Consider the following 15,982-nt stretch of genomic DNA (forward strand, 5'->3'; position numbering starts at 1 on the left):
ACCTTTCAAGTGTAAACATTGTAACAAGAGTTTCAGTCAGTCGCGTTCCCTGAAGACACACCAGTTTGTCCACACTGGAGAAAAACCTTTCCACTGTGAACATTGCGACAAGAGTTTCAGCGAGTCTGGTTCCCTGAAGACACACCAGTATGTCCATACTGGAGAAAAACCTTTCCACTGTGAACATTGCGACAAGGGTTTAATTTCATCATATGAACTAAAGAAACACCAGCGTGTCCACACTGGAGAAAAACCTTTCAAGTGTAAACATTGTGACAAGAGTTTCACTCAGTCAACTCACATGAAGACACACCAGCGTGTCCACACTGGAGAAAAACCTTTCCACTGTGAACATTGCGACAGGAGTTTCTCTTCGTCATCAAACATGAAGACACACCAGCGTGTCCACACTGGAGAAAAACCTTTCAAGTGTAAAAATTGTAACAAGAGTTTCACTTGGTCAAAAAACCTGGAGAGACACCACCGTGTCCACACTGGAGAACAACTTTTCCACTGTGAACATTGCAACAAGAGTTTAATTTCATCATATGAACTGAATAAACATCAGCGTGTCCACATTGCAGAAAAACCTTTCCACTGTGAACATTGCGACAAGAGTTTCAGTCAGTCCTGTTCCCTGAAGACACACCAGCGTGTCCACACTAGTGCTTCATCAGTGTGGAGTAAGTAGTAGGATATAAAGGAAATAGTATTTATCTAAATAAAATAATGTAAATACATGTTAAGAAAAAGATCCACGACAGTATTTTGAAATTGATCATAACAGTCCAAATGACCTGATTCTTCATCAGGCCAAAATGGTGGCAACAAAATGGGCTATTTTGCTTTTGCATGTTTGCAAATACTATTATTCTTGACACCATCGGGTCTTCAGTTATTAAAGCCCTTATTCAATTGCTTCATTTCAGACCAGTCTGTGGAGTCCAGAATGCAGGTGAAAATGAACTCTCCAGACTCAGCCAGGGACATTTCTATTAAACAGGAGGAACCTGAAGACCACCAGCAACTCAGTAAGTTTCATCTGCTTATTCTTTCTCATTTTTAGTTCTGTTGTAGGGCTCAAGGGCTTTCACAATATTTTATCTATACGATAATCATGACAATATCTAGATCCACCCATCATTACAATATCTCTGAAAATGTATCTTTTAGGGCACTCGGGTGGCACAGTGGTATAGTACCTGCAGCCCAGGAGGTAGTGGATTCGAATCCACGGTGGTGCATCCGGCTTTGCCCGAACATGGGCAAATTGTGTTCGTATGGATGCTCGGTTCATATGAACACAATTCGCCCATGTTCGGAAGCCGGGTGAGGAGAGTGATATCACTGCACATATTCCTACGGGCTGGGGTGGCTCCTGTCAGCAGGGCGTTTTGGGTGGGAGGAGTAAAATACAACAGCAGTGGAAACACAAACGTTTTTGCGGAGGAATTAATTGGTATAAAAAAGGTCTATATAATTAACTTTTTTAGCGCCGGTCGACTTTTGGATCGACTATGTCATTATGGACGTCCCTGCCGGTCGACTTTAATATAAAAGCATTGTTTAAGCTTTTATTTGGGTTAATAGACGGAGCGAAACGGTTTCCTTACCTTCAGCTGGTAATAACACGAGACCGTGAAAAAAAAGGATACGATTATGACGTCACCGCTAAACCAGGCCTTCCTGTTTACATTAGCTTCTGCTTGCCGTTAGGCTCAATGCAAACCATCCGACCCTTACGCAGCTTCACTAGGTCGGATTTTGATTCTTAAACTTTCTGTGTGGCGTCTGTATACGTTCCGCTGCCCAGACCGATGGTGGTTTTAGACGATCAAGCACAAATTGAACAGGATTGAGTACAGATGGCAGCCCGCGGATCTCCCATTTTGAGTCAATGGAGCGACGTCACTTTCCCATCCTTTAATCATGGTTTAAACATGGCTTCTTCTGAAGGTTTTAGTGTTACGATGGCGCACTCTAGTGGTCTTTTCGTGGTGGTTTATCATCATGGCTTTGAAAACAATGAAATTATATCCTATCATGTTGATAAAATATAGCTATTTCCTGGCGTTATTAGCGCACATTCATATTTTAAGTTGGCTGCAATGGGTAATACTAATTACAATTGTTATATTTGTAACATTCATTGCCTTATTACTTTTTCTAAAACGTCTAGTTCCATTCCTTGATTCTGATTCTCTGGTTTCCCTTTAATTGCTGTGGTATATGAGACTATAACCCACACCTCTAATCAGTTTATATCAAACTCAGGTGTGTTATTTCTTCCCACTGTGTTGTGAAGCTAGACTAGAGAACTTGATTGCAAGTAACAGGTGTGCTGTTTCTGCAGCCTTCCCGGGAACTACTTTCTTGTGCTGGGGACTACTTTCTTGCAGAGCAGAGCTTATAGTGAATTATTAGTGATAGAACCGTTTTAATTGGTACATGTCTATGATTTTTCATGTTGCCATATTGCAACCGTTTTAGAAAAGCAATGAGCCACGCGAGGCTTGTGGTTATCCTTATTTTACACCGGCTGACACTCGGCTGCGCCTCTTGTCTCCCTACGCCTCTCAGCCGGTGTAAAACACCAGGTAACCACTCGCCTCTTGTTGCTTATTGCTTCAATGTATATCCAAAAGCACATCCTCTTATGCCATTCACCGCCTGCAGCTGGTGCAGAATGCGGCGGCCAGGCTCATTATTGGGACAAGGAGGTCTGAACACATAACCCCAGCACTGGCCGCACTATGTTATTTATAGGATAGATTTTAAAATGTTATTATTAACTTTTAAAGCTTTAAATCTCTCTGAACTGGTGGAACCCTATGTGCCTGTCCGTCAACTGAGGTCCTCCAACTTAGCACTTCTAGAGGTTCCGAATTCAAATATGGTGACCAAAGGGGACAGGGCATTTGCCGTCATGGCCCGACCTTATAGAACAGCCTTCCTGTGGAATTCAGGCTTTCTGGCTCCATAGCCATATTTAAATCTAACTTAAAGACTTACTTTTATAGAAATCCTTTTTAACCCCATAACTGACCCCTTTGTGATACTGCTGTTTTGTGTTGTTTTTACTCTATTTTGTTTTTGCTGTAATTTTATGATATATGCTTCACTAATTGTTTTCATCATGTTGTTAAGCACTTTGTAACATTGTTTAAAAAGGTTCTATATAAATAAAGTTTATTATTATTATTATGTGCAAATGCAATGTAAAAGAAAAACTGCATCATATCACTTTAAATGTTTTGCAGCTTTACATTGTAAAAGTTAATGCACTATTATTATTGACTGCAACCCATCACCTATATACAGTAAATGTTATTGGTCTAAAGGCCCTCTTACATCTAACAACTTTGTAAAGATTTTGGAAAGATTTGGAAAGATTTCTAAAAGACTACCCTCTCACACTACAAGATTTTAAAAAGACTCCCTAAAGACTTAAACGATTTCAGTTGTTAAATGTGAGATGCCTCTAACGATTTTGTAAAGACTGGTTCAAGATTCCCTTGTATTTACTGTAATAGGCCTATTATAGCCATGCCCATGTGTTCATATTCCTCTGACTAGCTCACACACACACACACACACACACACACACACACACACACACACACACACACACACACACACACACACACACACACAGAGAGAGAGAGAGTGGTATAAAGTAGCTAAGTACATTTACTTAAGTACAATTGAGGTAATTGTACTTTACTTGAGTATTTCCCGTTTTCAGTACTTTTACTTCTACTCCACTACATCAGAGGAAAATATTGTCACTGTCACTATACACGACTTTGAAAACTTTTGTTACTAGTTTCTTTGCAGATATAAATTATAATATTATAAAACATCAAGCCAATCTACAAGCTCACAACGCGTCGCATCACAGTATTGCAGTATGAGTACTTTTTCCATCACTGCGTCTGACTGCATGCCCACACACCGAGCTCCGCCCTCCTCCCTCAGCCCTATCTCTCCCCTCTCCTCTCCATAGCCGGCGCAGATTGATCCTGTCAACTTAACTTATTTTCAAATTCTCATGTTTGGAAAAATACGCGGTGAAATAAAGGGCTACCGTAGCCGAACCAACAGCTACTAGTAGCGAGTCGACCAGGCTGGCAGCTCAGCGTTTTGGAGAATGAACTGGCTTTTGTTTTGGCTCAAAGCATTCTGTTTTGGTTGTTACCTCATTGTATTCATTCAGACTCAGCCCCGATTTGTGAAAATATCAAACCAGTTTGATATTGTCGTAACAGAATCTGGGTCTCAAGTCGGGGTAAAAATCGAGTCGGACCACTACCTCACATTTAACGATTGAGTAACGACTGAATCACCGGAGCGCGGCGCGACTCGCCTCGATTTTATTACGACTGAGAAATCTTTTCCAAGTTGTTAGATGTAAGGCTAGCTTAAGAGGATTTTGCACCAGAAGAGTCGGAGTGCGGTGGCAACAGAAAGTTGACCTACCGGTACTCAAAAGTAGACCAATCACAGCTGTTGTCATCAAAAAGAAGCACATCTGTCCATGAAAGCCTTGCAGGCTTTCATGGACAGATGTGCTTCCTGGTTAAAACTTGGGTCATAGTTGAGAATCTATTAATGTAAATTAATGTTGTTTTTCATGGTGTGGCTCAGTTGGAAGCAGGCCATCTAGAAATGGGACATGTGAGAACAAATCTTTGTCAACCCTTTTCTCAGCGGGATCCACCCTATGTTCCCCAGGTTCTATGTTCCCCAGGTTCTATGTTCCCCACAGGTTAAAAAGCGCCAGGTTAGCATTCACCAGCGTTAGTTGTATTGAGGTTAGGGTTAAGGTTAGGTTTAGGTGGTAAATGGGGAACATAGAACCTGGGGAACATAGAACCTGGGGAACATAGGTACGGTACCTCACAATAGCTCACTAATAGAAGGTTGGCTCACTAACTATAGAAGGTTTTAGTCTTTCTATCGGATCAGGCACCCTGAACAGTTTTAAATTTGCTTGATTCAATATTTAGATATTTAATGTAAATGTTACCAGGCCCTACTCCTCCAGGGCTTCTCCCCGTACACACCCATTGTAACTTCAAACTCCATTTTAACCATGATAGATACATTAAAAACACAGCCTGCTCACGTATTAGGAGGGTAGTATGAGTCACCAGAAAAAAAATAATGGGTGTCTATCATCATGGTTAAAATGGAGTTTGAAGTTACAATGGCTGTGTATATGGGGAGAAGTCCTGGAGGAGGAGGGCCAGTGCCATGGCACCGCGAAACAAACACTAATAGATTGTAGCTTTTAACTCGCTCTTAACGCTTCCAGTGCCAGCCCCTAGATGGCGCCATAGAATGCCAGGCTTTCTCCCATAGGCGACTGCATTAGCATCCGGGGACTCACGTTGCAGTGACGCGCGTGCTCACGTTAGTGCACGTCATGGAAAGGTCCCGGATGAAAAGGGCTACAGAATAGCTATTAGCATTTTGTCATTTTAAAGATCATTTTTAGGCGATTTCGCCGTAAATAAACCTCGGCGCGCCTCCCTAAAAACACAATCCAGAGATATGGCCCTTCAAAGATGTGGTTTTTCATTGGATTCGGCGGTGATTTCGCGGCCACGTTACTCGCTACGGCTGGCCGGGGGGCGGCCGGCCATCGGCCACTGGATTGAAAATTTAGGCCCAGGCTTCAGAAGGCCTCGGATCATTTTATTCATTTCATTAAAAAAGCCGAACATGTTCGGGATAGGCACACTGGACTACGTTCCGGAAGCGGCGCTGAACATTCGGTGAACATTGGGGGGCTCAAAAATGTATTTTAAACCATTTTTAATGGAATATATCGTCGGACCATGTAAAATGGCTAGCTGGCTAGCGTAGGACGAGCCAGGACCACCCACGGCTCTACAAGCAGCTCAGGGTAAGTAAAATAATAAAAAAAAAAACTTGTATTGGATTGAAATAAAGCCGAACATGTTCGGGATAGGCACTCAACCAGTTAATAGATGTAACATCGCCTGAATCAATGTTTTTGTTTGTCTATTGTTTATTGCGAGCGCAACCGACGGAGCGGGAGAAGTAGAACGTTTTTCTTTTTTTTTTTTTTCAGCAGGGAATATGTTTGCAGGGACACCTCCTTGAATTTTCTCTGCTTCATATCTTGACCAGGCTTTTCTCTTCACAGATGAGTAAGCTTGGCTAGCCAAGGCTACTTAAGAACATACTAAAGTTCTAGGAAAATAAGGTTTATTTTCCAAAACCTTTAGTTTATTCTTAACAGGACTGGTGCCAACCCCGAGTTTCCGGAGTTTGTATTGGTGCCACCCCTGTGCCAACCCCGAGTTTCCCGAGTTTGGGCCGTTTTTTTTTTTTTTCTTTTTTTTTTTTTTTTTTTTTTCAAAAATGTTTTTTGGACCTCCAGAAATGTATTGGGTATGATCGCGATCGCGAAATTGCATGTTTAACGCCCATACCAACCCATTCTTTCAACATGGCAGCCATGTTTGTTTACATCTGAAGAAAACATAATGGCTGCTAGATCATGAATGCCTGAACGAATTTCCAGATTTTTTTGTTTGAAAGCTGTGAACAGAACATGATCTAGGCATGGGCGTGCATGGATCCGTGCACTATGAATTACATGAAAGTCTATGGAGACCATGGCATCTTGGACTTTTTAAGGAGATTTATTGATGTTGGGTCATCTCTGATAATTCCTAGAACTTTAGAACATACTAAAGTTCTAGGAAAATAAGGTTTATTTTCCAAAATCTTTAGTTTATTCTTAAAGGGGCACTCCACCACTTTTCAACCTATGTTCATATAATTGGTCCTCACTCAAAAAAAGTTTGTTTTTATTTATTTTTTATTTATTTATTTTTTTCAGAGGAGGGCTGTGGGCAGGTCACCCATCGTCTTGTGACATCATCGATTGCCAATCCAGCTTATAGAACCTGCAGGCTTTCTATTCCTGAAAAGTTGCAATTTTAAAGTGGAAGCCATTGTTCTCGCGATAATAAAAATCTATATATATATATTTTTTCTTTTTCAAAAATATTGATTAATTGTTTTGGGGGAAAATGATGATGTCACAAGACGATGGATTCTGCACTTCCCACAGCTCTCGAAAGTCTCGAAAGACTTGGACTGAGTAGGAAAACAAATGTGATATTTTATCATGAACATTAGTGAGGACCTATTATATGAAGACAGGTTGAAAAGTGATGAACTACTCCTTTAAGCATGCATAGTTGGGTCATTTCTGATAATTCCGTGACCGTGAGAGCAAAGGTCCGTTTCTCATTGGATTTGTCACAAATTGAGCTCCCACGCCCCTCGCAAAAAATGCGGGCAAAATTTGTAAGAGCCCAAAATCCAAAATCAGCTATGACGAAAAATGTTCAAGGGTTTGACCTACGGTGATGAGTAGAACTAGTTTTCTGTGACTTTTTGGGTTGAGGAATCTATAATTGATGTTAATTTAAAGATTTAACCTGTTTTTTGAGCGGTGCAAAGCGCTCCTATGTCCCGCTTTTTTACCAAAATGATGATGTCACTAATGATGATGACATGAGTTAGCCAGACCAATGAAACACTTCGATTCTGTTGATTTGTCCATGATGTCATAGGCACAGAGGCACCCGATTGGTTCACCCTGATTTAGAACGCGTTTAGGCCGGAGAAAATACGTCATAAAACATGATGTCATAGACACAGAGGCACCTGATTGGTTCACCCTTTAAGCCAGGAAAAAAATAAACATGGTGTCTAATCAAATGCACAGACCAATGAATTTGAATTTCAAAATTGTATTCGATGAATATCACCCACAAGCAGAGAAAATAACCACACTTTTAGACAGACTGTGGATAATTTCACAGGTTATAAATGACAGGCAGCTAATACAAGTTTAAAATAAACAGCCTTTGAAAAACCTCTTAGGTGTTACTCGTGGCCATGAGCTCTAGAGGCAAATAAGGTCACATATCGTTGTGACTTGGTTGTCTAACTGACGACAAGGACCACCAGAGTCCTCAGGCTCTGGTAGCAGAGTTGGTCCAAACCTCTTATAAGGTCTCGGTGTAGATGCGATATTACTAATATATTCATCTTCTGGCTTCTTTGGTTCTCAAATGGTTTTCCCTTCAAATATTTTGGCTTTGCCGAAATAATTAGTAGAGTGTCATAAACAAAAATAACTACACTTCAAAGTATCTAAATATCCATCCATCCATCTTCAACCGTTTATCCGGAATCGGGTCGCGGGGGTAACAGTTCCAATGACTTCCAAAACCGGTCATGTTATAAATTGACCAAACTGAAAGACCATTGAATTTGAATTTCAAATTTGTATTAGATGAATATCACTCATAAGCAGAGAAAATAACCAAAATTTTAGACGGACTGTGGATAATTTCACAGGTTATAAATGACATGCAGCTAATACAAGTTTAAAATACAAATGAACAGCCTTTGAAAAGGTCTTGGTCTTGGCCTTATGCTCTAGAGGCAAATAAGGTCAAATCTGTACGTAGCTCTACTTATTTTGGAAAAGATAAGTATCCACACGCTTCCCCTCTGCTCCAAGGCTCCACCATGGTCACCTTGTCCTAATGGCTGGTTGGTCTCTCCTGGGTCTTCCCTCTTTTGGTTTCCTCTCCCAGTAAGTACCCCCACAGACAGATCCACTATGGGTAGACAGATCTACTATGGGTAAACAGGACACCCCCACATAGAGTGCCTGATTAATTGTGGACCACGGGTGTCCCTGTCCTGATCTCGGTCCTGACACTTTTCTATTGCTGTCCCTTTTGACTGGATCTTATGTTATGTTTGCTATATACCATCTATTGTGATGTAGACATGACATCATATACATGATTGAATAGGTTTATATTGATAATGTATATTGTGAATGTTAACCTAGTGATTGTGAATGCTAACGTGTCGATGCTGATAAATGCTGACTTGGTGATTGTGAATACTAAACTGCTAGTGTTGAATTTGGCTAATTTATGGTTAGAACAGCTAGCTATTGATGGACACACACACACACACACACACACACACACACACACACACACACACACACACACACACACACACACACACACACATATTAACCATATTTATATGTAATGTGTGTAATAATAAAGATATTATTTCATATCTTCAATTTAAAAAGAAAAGGCTTGAAAATCGAAGTCCACAATATATCATACTCCCTAAATATTTTTGCACCACTCACTTCGCACAGGTGCGATTTTTTTAAATTCTGATCTGAAAGTTATTACACAGAGGTCATCTCAAAGGTCATTTCAAAGGTCAAAAGGGTCACCTTTTGTCTTATACAAATAAGACAAAAGGTCTTAATAAACCGCTACACTTCATCAGAATCTGTTGATTCTCCACACTGGCTCCACTCATCATCAGTACTACTGTCATCTGAAGAGTCACATAAGTTGGGAGCTGCTGGGGCAATGGGGGAAGGGTGTGACGCACAGGACGGCACTTCCCATTCACAAGTTCCGAACCATAACCCAAGGGGTAAGGGATGCTCTAGCAGGTCGTAATGGAGCAGGCAAAATGTAAGGTAGTTTGTCCTTTCAAAATGAAGATTCAGTGAGTCATCTTCAGGTGGAAGACGGAGTGTAAATTGTTTCTTATAAGTTCCACTTTGAAGCTATGGCCTGCCCACGGGTAAAAATTGATCTGGAAAAGCCCTGTTGACTATCATGTTCTTTTTCTCCTCCTAGACATCCTGCACATGGTTGTGTGTAAAGAGGAGGTTTCTCCTGAACAGGAGAGGAGCCCCAGTCTGCTCCAGGAGGAACCAGAGCCCCAACAGATTAAAGAGGAACAGGAGGAACCAGGGCCTCCACACATTAAAGAGGAACAGGAGGAACCAGGGCCTCCACACATTAAAGAGGAACAGGAGGAACCAGGGCCTCCACACATTAAAGAGGAACAGGAGGAACCAGAGCCTCCACACATTAAAGTGGAACAGAAGGAACCAGGGCCTCCACACATTAAAGAGGAACAGGAGGAACCAGAGCCTCCACACATTAAAGTGGAACAGGAGGAACCAGAGCCTCCACTCATTAAAGAGGAACAGGAGGAACCAGAGCCTCCACACATTAAAGAGGAGCAGGAGGAACCAGAGCCCCAACAGATTAAAGAGGAACAGGAGGAGCTACTTCACAGACCAGAGAAGCCTGTTGATGAAGACATCTCTTCACATTGTTCTGAAATTGAAGTTGAGCTTGAATCTGACACTGAAGTCACTGAAGACAGTGATGATTGGGGTAAGACAAGTGGAGATGTCCACACTGGTGAAAAACATTTCCAGTGTAAACTCTGTATCAAGAGTTACAGCTGTTCATATCGTCTCAAGATACACCAGCGTGTCCACACTGGAGAAAACACATTCCACTGTGAACATTGCGACAAGAGTTTCATTTCTTCATATCAACTGAAGAGACATCTGCGTATCCACACTGGACTAAAACCTTTCCAGTGTAAACTCTGTATCAAGAGTTATAGCTGTTCATATGAACTGAAGAGACATCTGCGTATCCACACTGGAGAAAAACCTTTCCAGTGTAAACTCTGTAACAAGAGTTATAGCTGTTCATATCGTCTCAAGATACACCAGCGTGTCCACACTGGAGAAAACACATTCCACTGTGAACATTGCAGCAAGAGTTTCATTTCATCATATGAACTGAAGATACACCAGCGTGTCCACACAGGAGAAAAACCTTTCCGCTGTAAACATTGTGACAAGAGTTTCAGGGTGTCTTGTGACCTGAAGAGACACCAGTGTGTCCACACTGGAGAAAAAACATTCATGTGTAATCATTGTAACAAGAGTTTCAGTGAGGCTGGTGCCCTGAGGACACACCAGCGTGTCCACACTGGAGAAAAACCTTTTAAATGTAAACATTGTAACAAGAGTTTCAGTCAGTCAGGTTCCCTGAAGAGACACCAGCGTGTCCACACTAGTATTTAGGTACTCGAGTCATGACTTGTCTTGAGTCCGGTCTCGAGTCCAAATTGTCATCGACTCTGTCTCGCCCATGACTATTCAGTCTTGGACAAAGGGACTCGGGACTCTTCCCCAACCGAGTCTACTAGAGACAAGAGTCAATACAGTGTAATGAAATATTTACATTATGAGCCATTATTACATTATGAGTTGCTACAAGGCTAAGGTTCACACCCGCAGCCTGAGGGCCCCAGAGCTGAAGAAGATCCAAGTCCTGAGCACTGGGGTGTTTGGCATAAGGTGGTGAAAGCTTTTATTTATGAGGTTATCAAGTGCTATTCTTTTTATATACATTTTATTCAGATCAAACGGTATCAGTAATAACTAGAAAATATTGTTCCCTCGAAACAATTGTGGGCTCACTTCAAGCCAAAAAACACAAAATGTAAAGATCGCAGGCAGTGCTCTCTTTGATTTGAGGCATTTTGTTCCAAAAATGTGTTGTGCAAACGTTGACCCGCTGGTGGCGCTATAACAGGCCAATGTGAGAAGGGTGGTATCTGTTCCCTTGACCTATTGGGAATGTGCTTGCAAGATTTCACACACATTGCAGGCTGTGTTCATGATTAGAGGTGTTTTTGGCTTTGGCCACTTTATCGCTGCTTGCAGCTATATTTATTATTATTATTATCAGTTTTGTGTGTGTGCACTTCATAGGCATATTAGATAAAGGTCCGTAGATTGTGTGTAGAATGTTTCATGAAAATTGCACAAAAAAAAAAATCCTAACGGGTTTAAGTGTTTCACAAACTGCTCAAATGATATAGCGCCACCCTTTGGCCAATTGGAGTAAGATTGGTTTTAGTGATATTTGGACTAACACTCTACATCTTTGCCAAATGCCATGAACATAATACTTTGCATGTATTATTTAGAGGCAGAAGAATAATTTGCATAAAACTGCAATATACATTGAATTATTAAAAAAGCATGTTTCAATTCTTAAAAAAAAGAATCCGATCTGACATATCTTTAGATATTGGTCACAAGTTCATGTCAAATTCCAGAATAAAAGCGGGTTTAAGCGTTTTACAAATTGCTCAAAATGGTGGAAAATCTAAGGGCGGCGCTTACTAAACAAAGACACAGATGTCTTCCGCTTGAGTCAAAGCACGCGTGTAAGCAAGTTGCATGTCTTCAAACGAAACGAGTCATGACTTATGAAGTTTGAATTTTCAAACGCTTTGTATAGCGCCCCCCCTTTGGCCGATTGGAATAAAATTGGTTTCAGTGATACTTTGACTAACCCTCTACATCTTTGCCAAATGCCATGAACGTGTAACTTTGCATGTATGATTTAGAGGCAGAAGAATAATTTGCATAAAACCGCAATATCCATTGAATTATTAAAAAATAATGTTTCACTTTAAAAGAAATCCGACCAGACAGTTTGACCGTAATGGTCCAAAGTTCATGTTAAAAAAAGTTTTGTGTGCGTAACGCAAAAATCCCAGGAGGAGATAGATTTTTACTTTTTCTTTCATATAATTCAAAATGGTGGGAGACTTAAAGGTCAGAGGTCAAAAGTCAGAGCGTAAAATTTGTTCGGCATGAGGAGACGCATACGTGTATAGGTTTCATGGCTGTACCTCAACACAGTATGAGCTATACCTGTTCAAAGTTTGCACTTTCGAAGGCTTCCTACAGCGCCAATGTAGTAGAAATATTTATAGAGTAACAAATGTGTGTATGTACTTGTTTTCCTTCCATTCAATCTCATTTAATGAACGGTCAACCAGCCTTCAAAGTGCACATGCTAATTCAACTCAACTGTCAATCTAACAGCTGAGCTGTCTCCCCCAAGCTTACTTCTTAGTCTGTCAGCAAATCCTTATTTCTGTAACTGTTTCTATGTTGCTGTGTTTAGAACATATCCTTATAAGACCATGTTAACATGTTAGAATAGCATCTTGGACTATAAGAGCTGTATGGTAATGGTACTAGGGAGGCTTGTGCCCGGAGGGGCTGACAGGAGAGGCCGGGCGGCCGGCTCCTCAAAGGATCTGTACTGCTGTTACTCTGTTCAACTTTTTGCCTCTTTGAATAAATCGTTGACAACTCTTCAAACCCTTCATCCTTGTGGAACATTAATTAATTTCTATCCATTTGGCCGATTGCTGTAAAAAGTAATAGCACACGTCGCCACAGTAAGCTGAACACATTGATTTTTTTATTTTCATTTTCTCACTAAGTATGTAGGAGTAGAAAGGTGCCAAAGTATTGAGGAGAACTGTCTGATATGACTGCCTGACCTACTGGATAAATAATGACAATATCTAAAGTGTGCTCGCCTTACAGGCTGTATAAGTAAGATGTTAATCTAGCGTTATTATCTACACATACAGTCTGAGGATGGTCGAATAATTGTTTATAAGATCAAAATCGATCAAGAAAAAACACTGAATCTTTTTCACTGGACGAGTTTCATCCTACCGATAATAGCACAGCATGACCAACCAACGTATAGTCAGCCAGCCAGCCTTTTATACTGGCTGGCTGGTCAGACCACAATAACCAACTTCTCCCAGTGAGCAGCACACATGCATATTGTGGTGGTTCGTTCGGACACCGCCCGCCAGGTAGGCCCTGCATGTCAAAGAAGCGCACCCTGGATGGGAGAGCGAGCCCTAGCAGACCAACACACTGTGTGGGCCAAGTGATTGACGGGCGTTACCTGCCGGCCCACATGCTTCATCAGGCACAAGCGTATGCACCTGTGGGCCCCACCCAACACAGGGGTGCATAAGTACTGAGCTCGCTCTCCCCTTCAGTCTGTGCTGGGAGTCTCTGACAAGCTGATCATGGGCAGACAGGCGGTAAGAGCCACCATATTTCCCTCTCCACCGCATGTTACTGTGTAAAGTGCATTATAGTAATGTTCCTTCTACTCATTACTTCTAGGCATGGACTGGGAGCGGACTGACACTGAGGAGTGTGTACCTGGATCAATGAGGAGCGCAAACCTGACTCACTGTGGAGTGTGTACCTATCACTGGAGAGTGTGTACTCGGCGAGCTGAGGAGAAGGACCTGGAAAAGGAGACCACAGCCTTACCTTCCGGACCCCCAGCGAGCCACCCCTATTCCTATTTTGTTGAGTATATCTCACTTCCCTTAAAACCATACTAGTATCCGGAAATTCTCTGGCCCCAGGCCCATTATACCCCGTGTTCATTTTATTTAGAAGATAGAGAATTAGACGGATTTGTGTAAGAGCGGGCACCTACTCACCTATTACCTGTCACCTGTGGAAAAGAACTATACTCACCTATTACCTATGGGGGAAGAGATACTTTACCTGTCACCTGTAGAGAGGAACTATACTCACCTAGCGCCTGTGGGGAAGAGAGACTATACAATGGAATTATACTCGCCTGTTTCCTGTGGAGGGAAACCCCTTTAAAGTAACTCTTACCTACCCCCCTGGCCCCCCCACGAAGAGGAGAAACGACAGCCCCGTACGGGGAAAACCTTGTGTTGATTTATTAAAAGACAATTTCAGTTATTCACATTTATGTTGTTCATTCATGCTACGTTGCATTACAATGCTGTTGTAAAATAAGAACTGTTCAATAAATGCCCGAGTTGGCAACACTGTCTTTGCTCTCTTGTGCCTTGGTTTGGGTTCAGTCTCCACACATGGTGTGCAGAATACGGGTACTGAACCTCACCTAGACGCAATATGACAACCACACCGGCCCTAAACGCTCTGTTACAGAGCCAGGCCGAATTACAGCAAGCGGTGACTAAATTAATAGAGAAAATCCAAATTGACCAAAACGTTAATCCCACACGTCCGCCTGGAGAAGTGTTAACGAAACTGTCCCCCGATGATGATATTGAAGCTTTCCTGGAGGTGTTCGAGCGCACCGCTGCCCGGGAACGATGGCCCGTCCCCGACTGGGGCAGCATCATCGCTCCTTTCCTCTCAGGAGAAGCCCAACGTGTGTGCCGTGACCTACCCCTGGCAGAGGCCCGTGAATATAGGCGCCTGAAAGCAGCTATCTTGGCTAGTCAAGGTTATAGTATGCCGGCCCGAGCCCAGCGCTTCCATGGGTGGAACATGCAAGCGGCGCTGCCGCCTCGGCCCCAAATAGCCGCTCTCCTCCGCCTAACTCATGGGTGGCTGACTACGGCCGGTGACCCGCCACTGATTGAGAGAATTGTCATAGACAAATGTATACGTTCCCTGCCGCCTGATGCCCGCCGCTATGCCTCACAGGTGAGCCCAAATTCCGTGGAGGCCCTGGTTGCGCTCCTGGAAAATCACCAAGTGAGTACAGAGATGATGAGAAGCACAAAGTCAGAGATTCCCAGAGGGACGGGGGAGGCACGTTACAACCGGGACCGCTCACGGCCTCCGGCTACTTCCCTGTCGCCTACTACTACGAGACGAGCCGCCACAGAGCGGACTGCCCGAAGCCAACCGCAGACATCACGCCGGTGCTACGTCTGCGGGAAAGCGGATCATATCGCATGGTCCTGCCCGGACCGGGACCGGGACCGGGACGTATCCATGCCATCCGCCACCGCCGCCTCCGACGGCCGACGCCCCTGCCTTCACTCCGGGAGCCAGCGGCGGTGCCACTCCAACCTGCCGGTGAGAATTGACGGAGTGGACACCCAGGCTCTTCTCGACTCGGGGAGCGTCGTCACGCTGGTACACGCTGAGCATGCCGGGCGTCCCACCTCCAGCCGTATGCCGGTCAGCTGTGTGCATGGGGATGTGCGCTCCTACCCAACGACGCTGATACGCGTCCAATCCACCAAAGGAGATGTCGAAGTGGAAGCTGGAATTGTACCTAACCTACCGGTCCCCCTGCTCATCGGCACGGACTGTGTGCTGTTTGAGAGACATTGGAACCCGGGGGGCAGAGGACCGCCGCGGCCGCGGCGAAGAAGAAAGATCCGGCCGGGCCCCCGTTGGAGGAACTCATTGCCCGCG

At 43.1% G+C, this 15,982-nt stretch overlaps 1 protein-coding gene across 1 annotated transcript in view; it reads left to right on the plus strand.

Moving 5' to 3' along the window:
* Positions 1–348: 348 nt before the first annotated feature.
* The window catches only part of LOC308299988 (uncharacterized protein), a gene marked incomplete at its 3' end in the record, with an annotated part of 67,053 nt that continues 51,419 nt past the window's right edge, over positions 349–15,982 (plus strand). The window contains exons 1-4 of the mRNA XM_080743754.1: positions 349–683; positions 930–1,031; positions 9,747–10,896; positions 15,312–15,547. Coding sequence (XP_080599880.1) covers positions 386–683; positions 930–1,031; positions 9,747–10,896; positions 15,312–15,547 — 1,786 coding nt within the window. The 5' untranslated portion in view covers positions 349–385. The remainder of the gene's footprint in view (positions 684–929; positions 1,032–9,746; positions 10,897–15,311; positions 15,548–15,982) is intronic.

The sequence above is a fragment of the Nannobrachium achirus genome, assembly GCF_963921795.1.
Source record: "Nannobrachium achirus genome assembly, chromosome: 15".
Lineage (NCBI taxonomy): Eukaryota > Metazoa > Chordata > Actinopteri > Myctophiformes > Myctophidae > Nannobrachium > Nannobrachium achirus.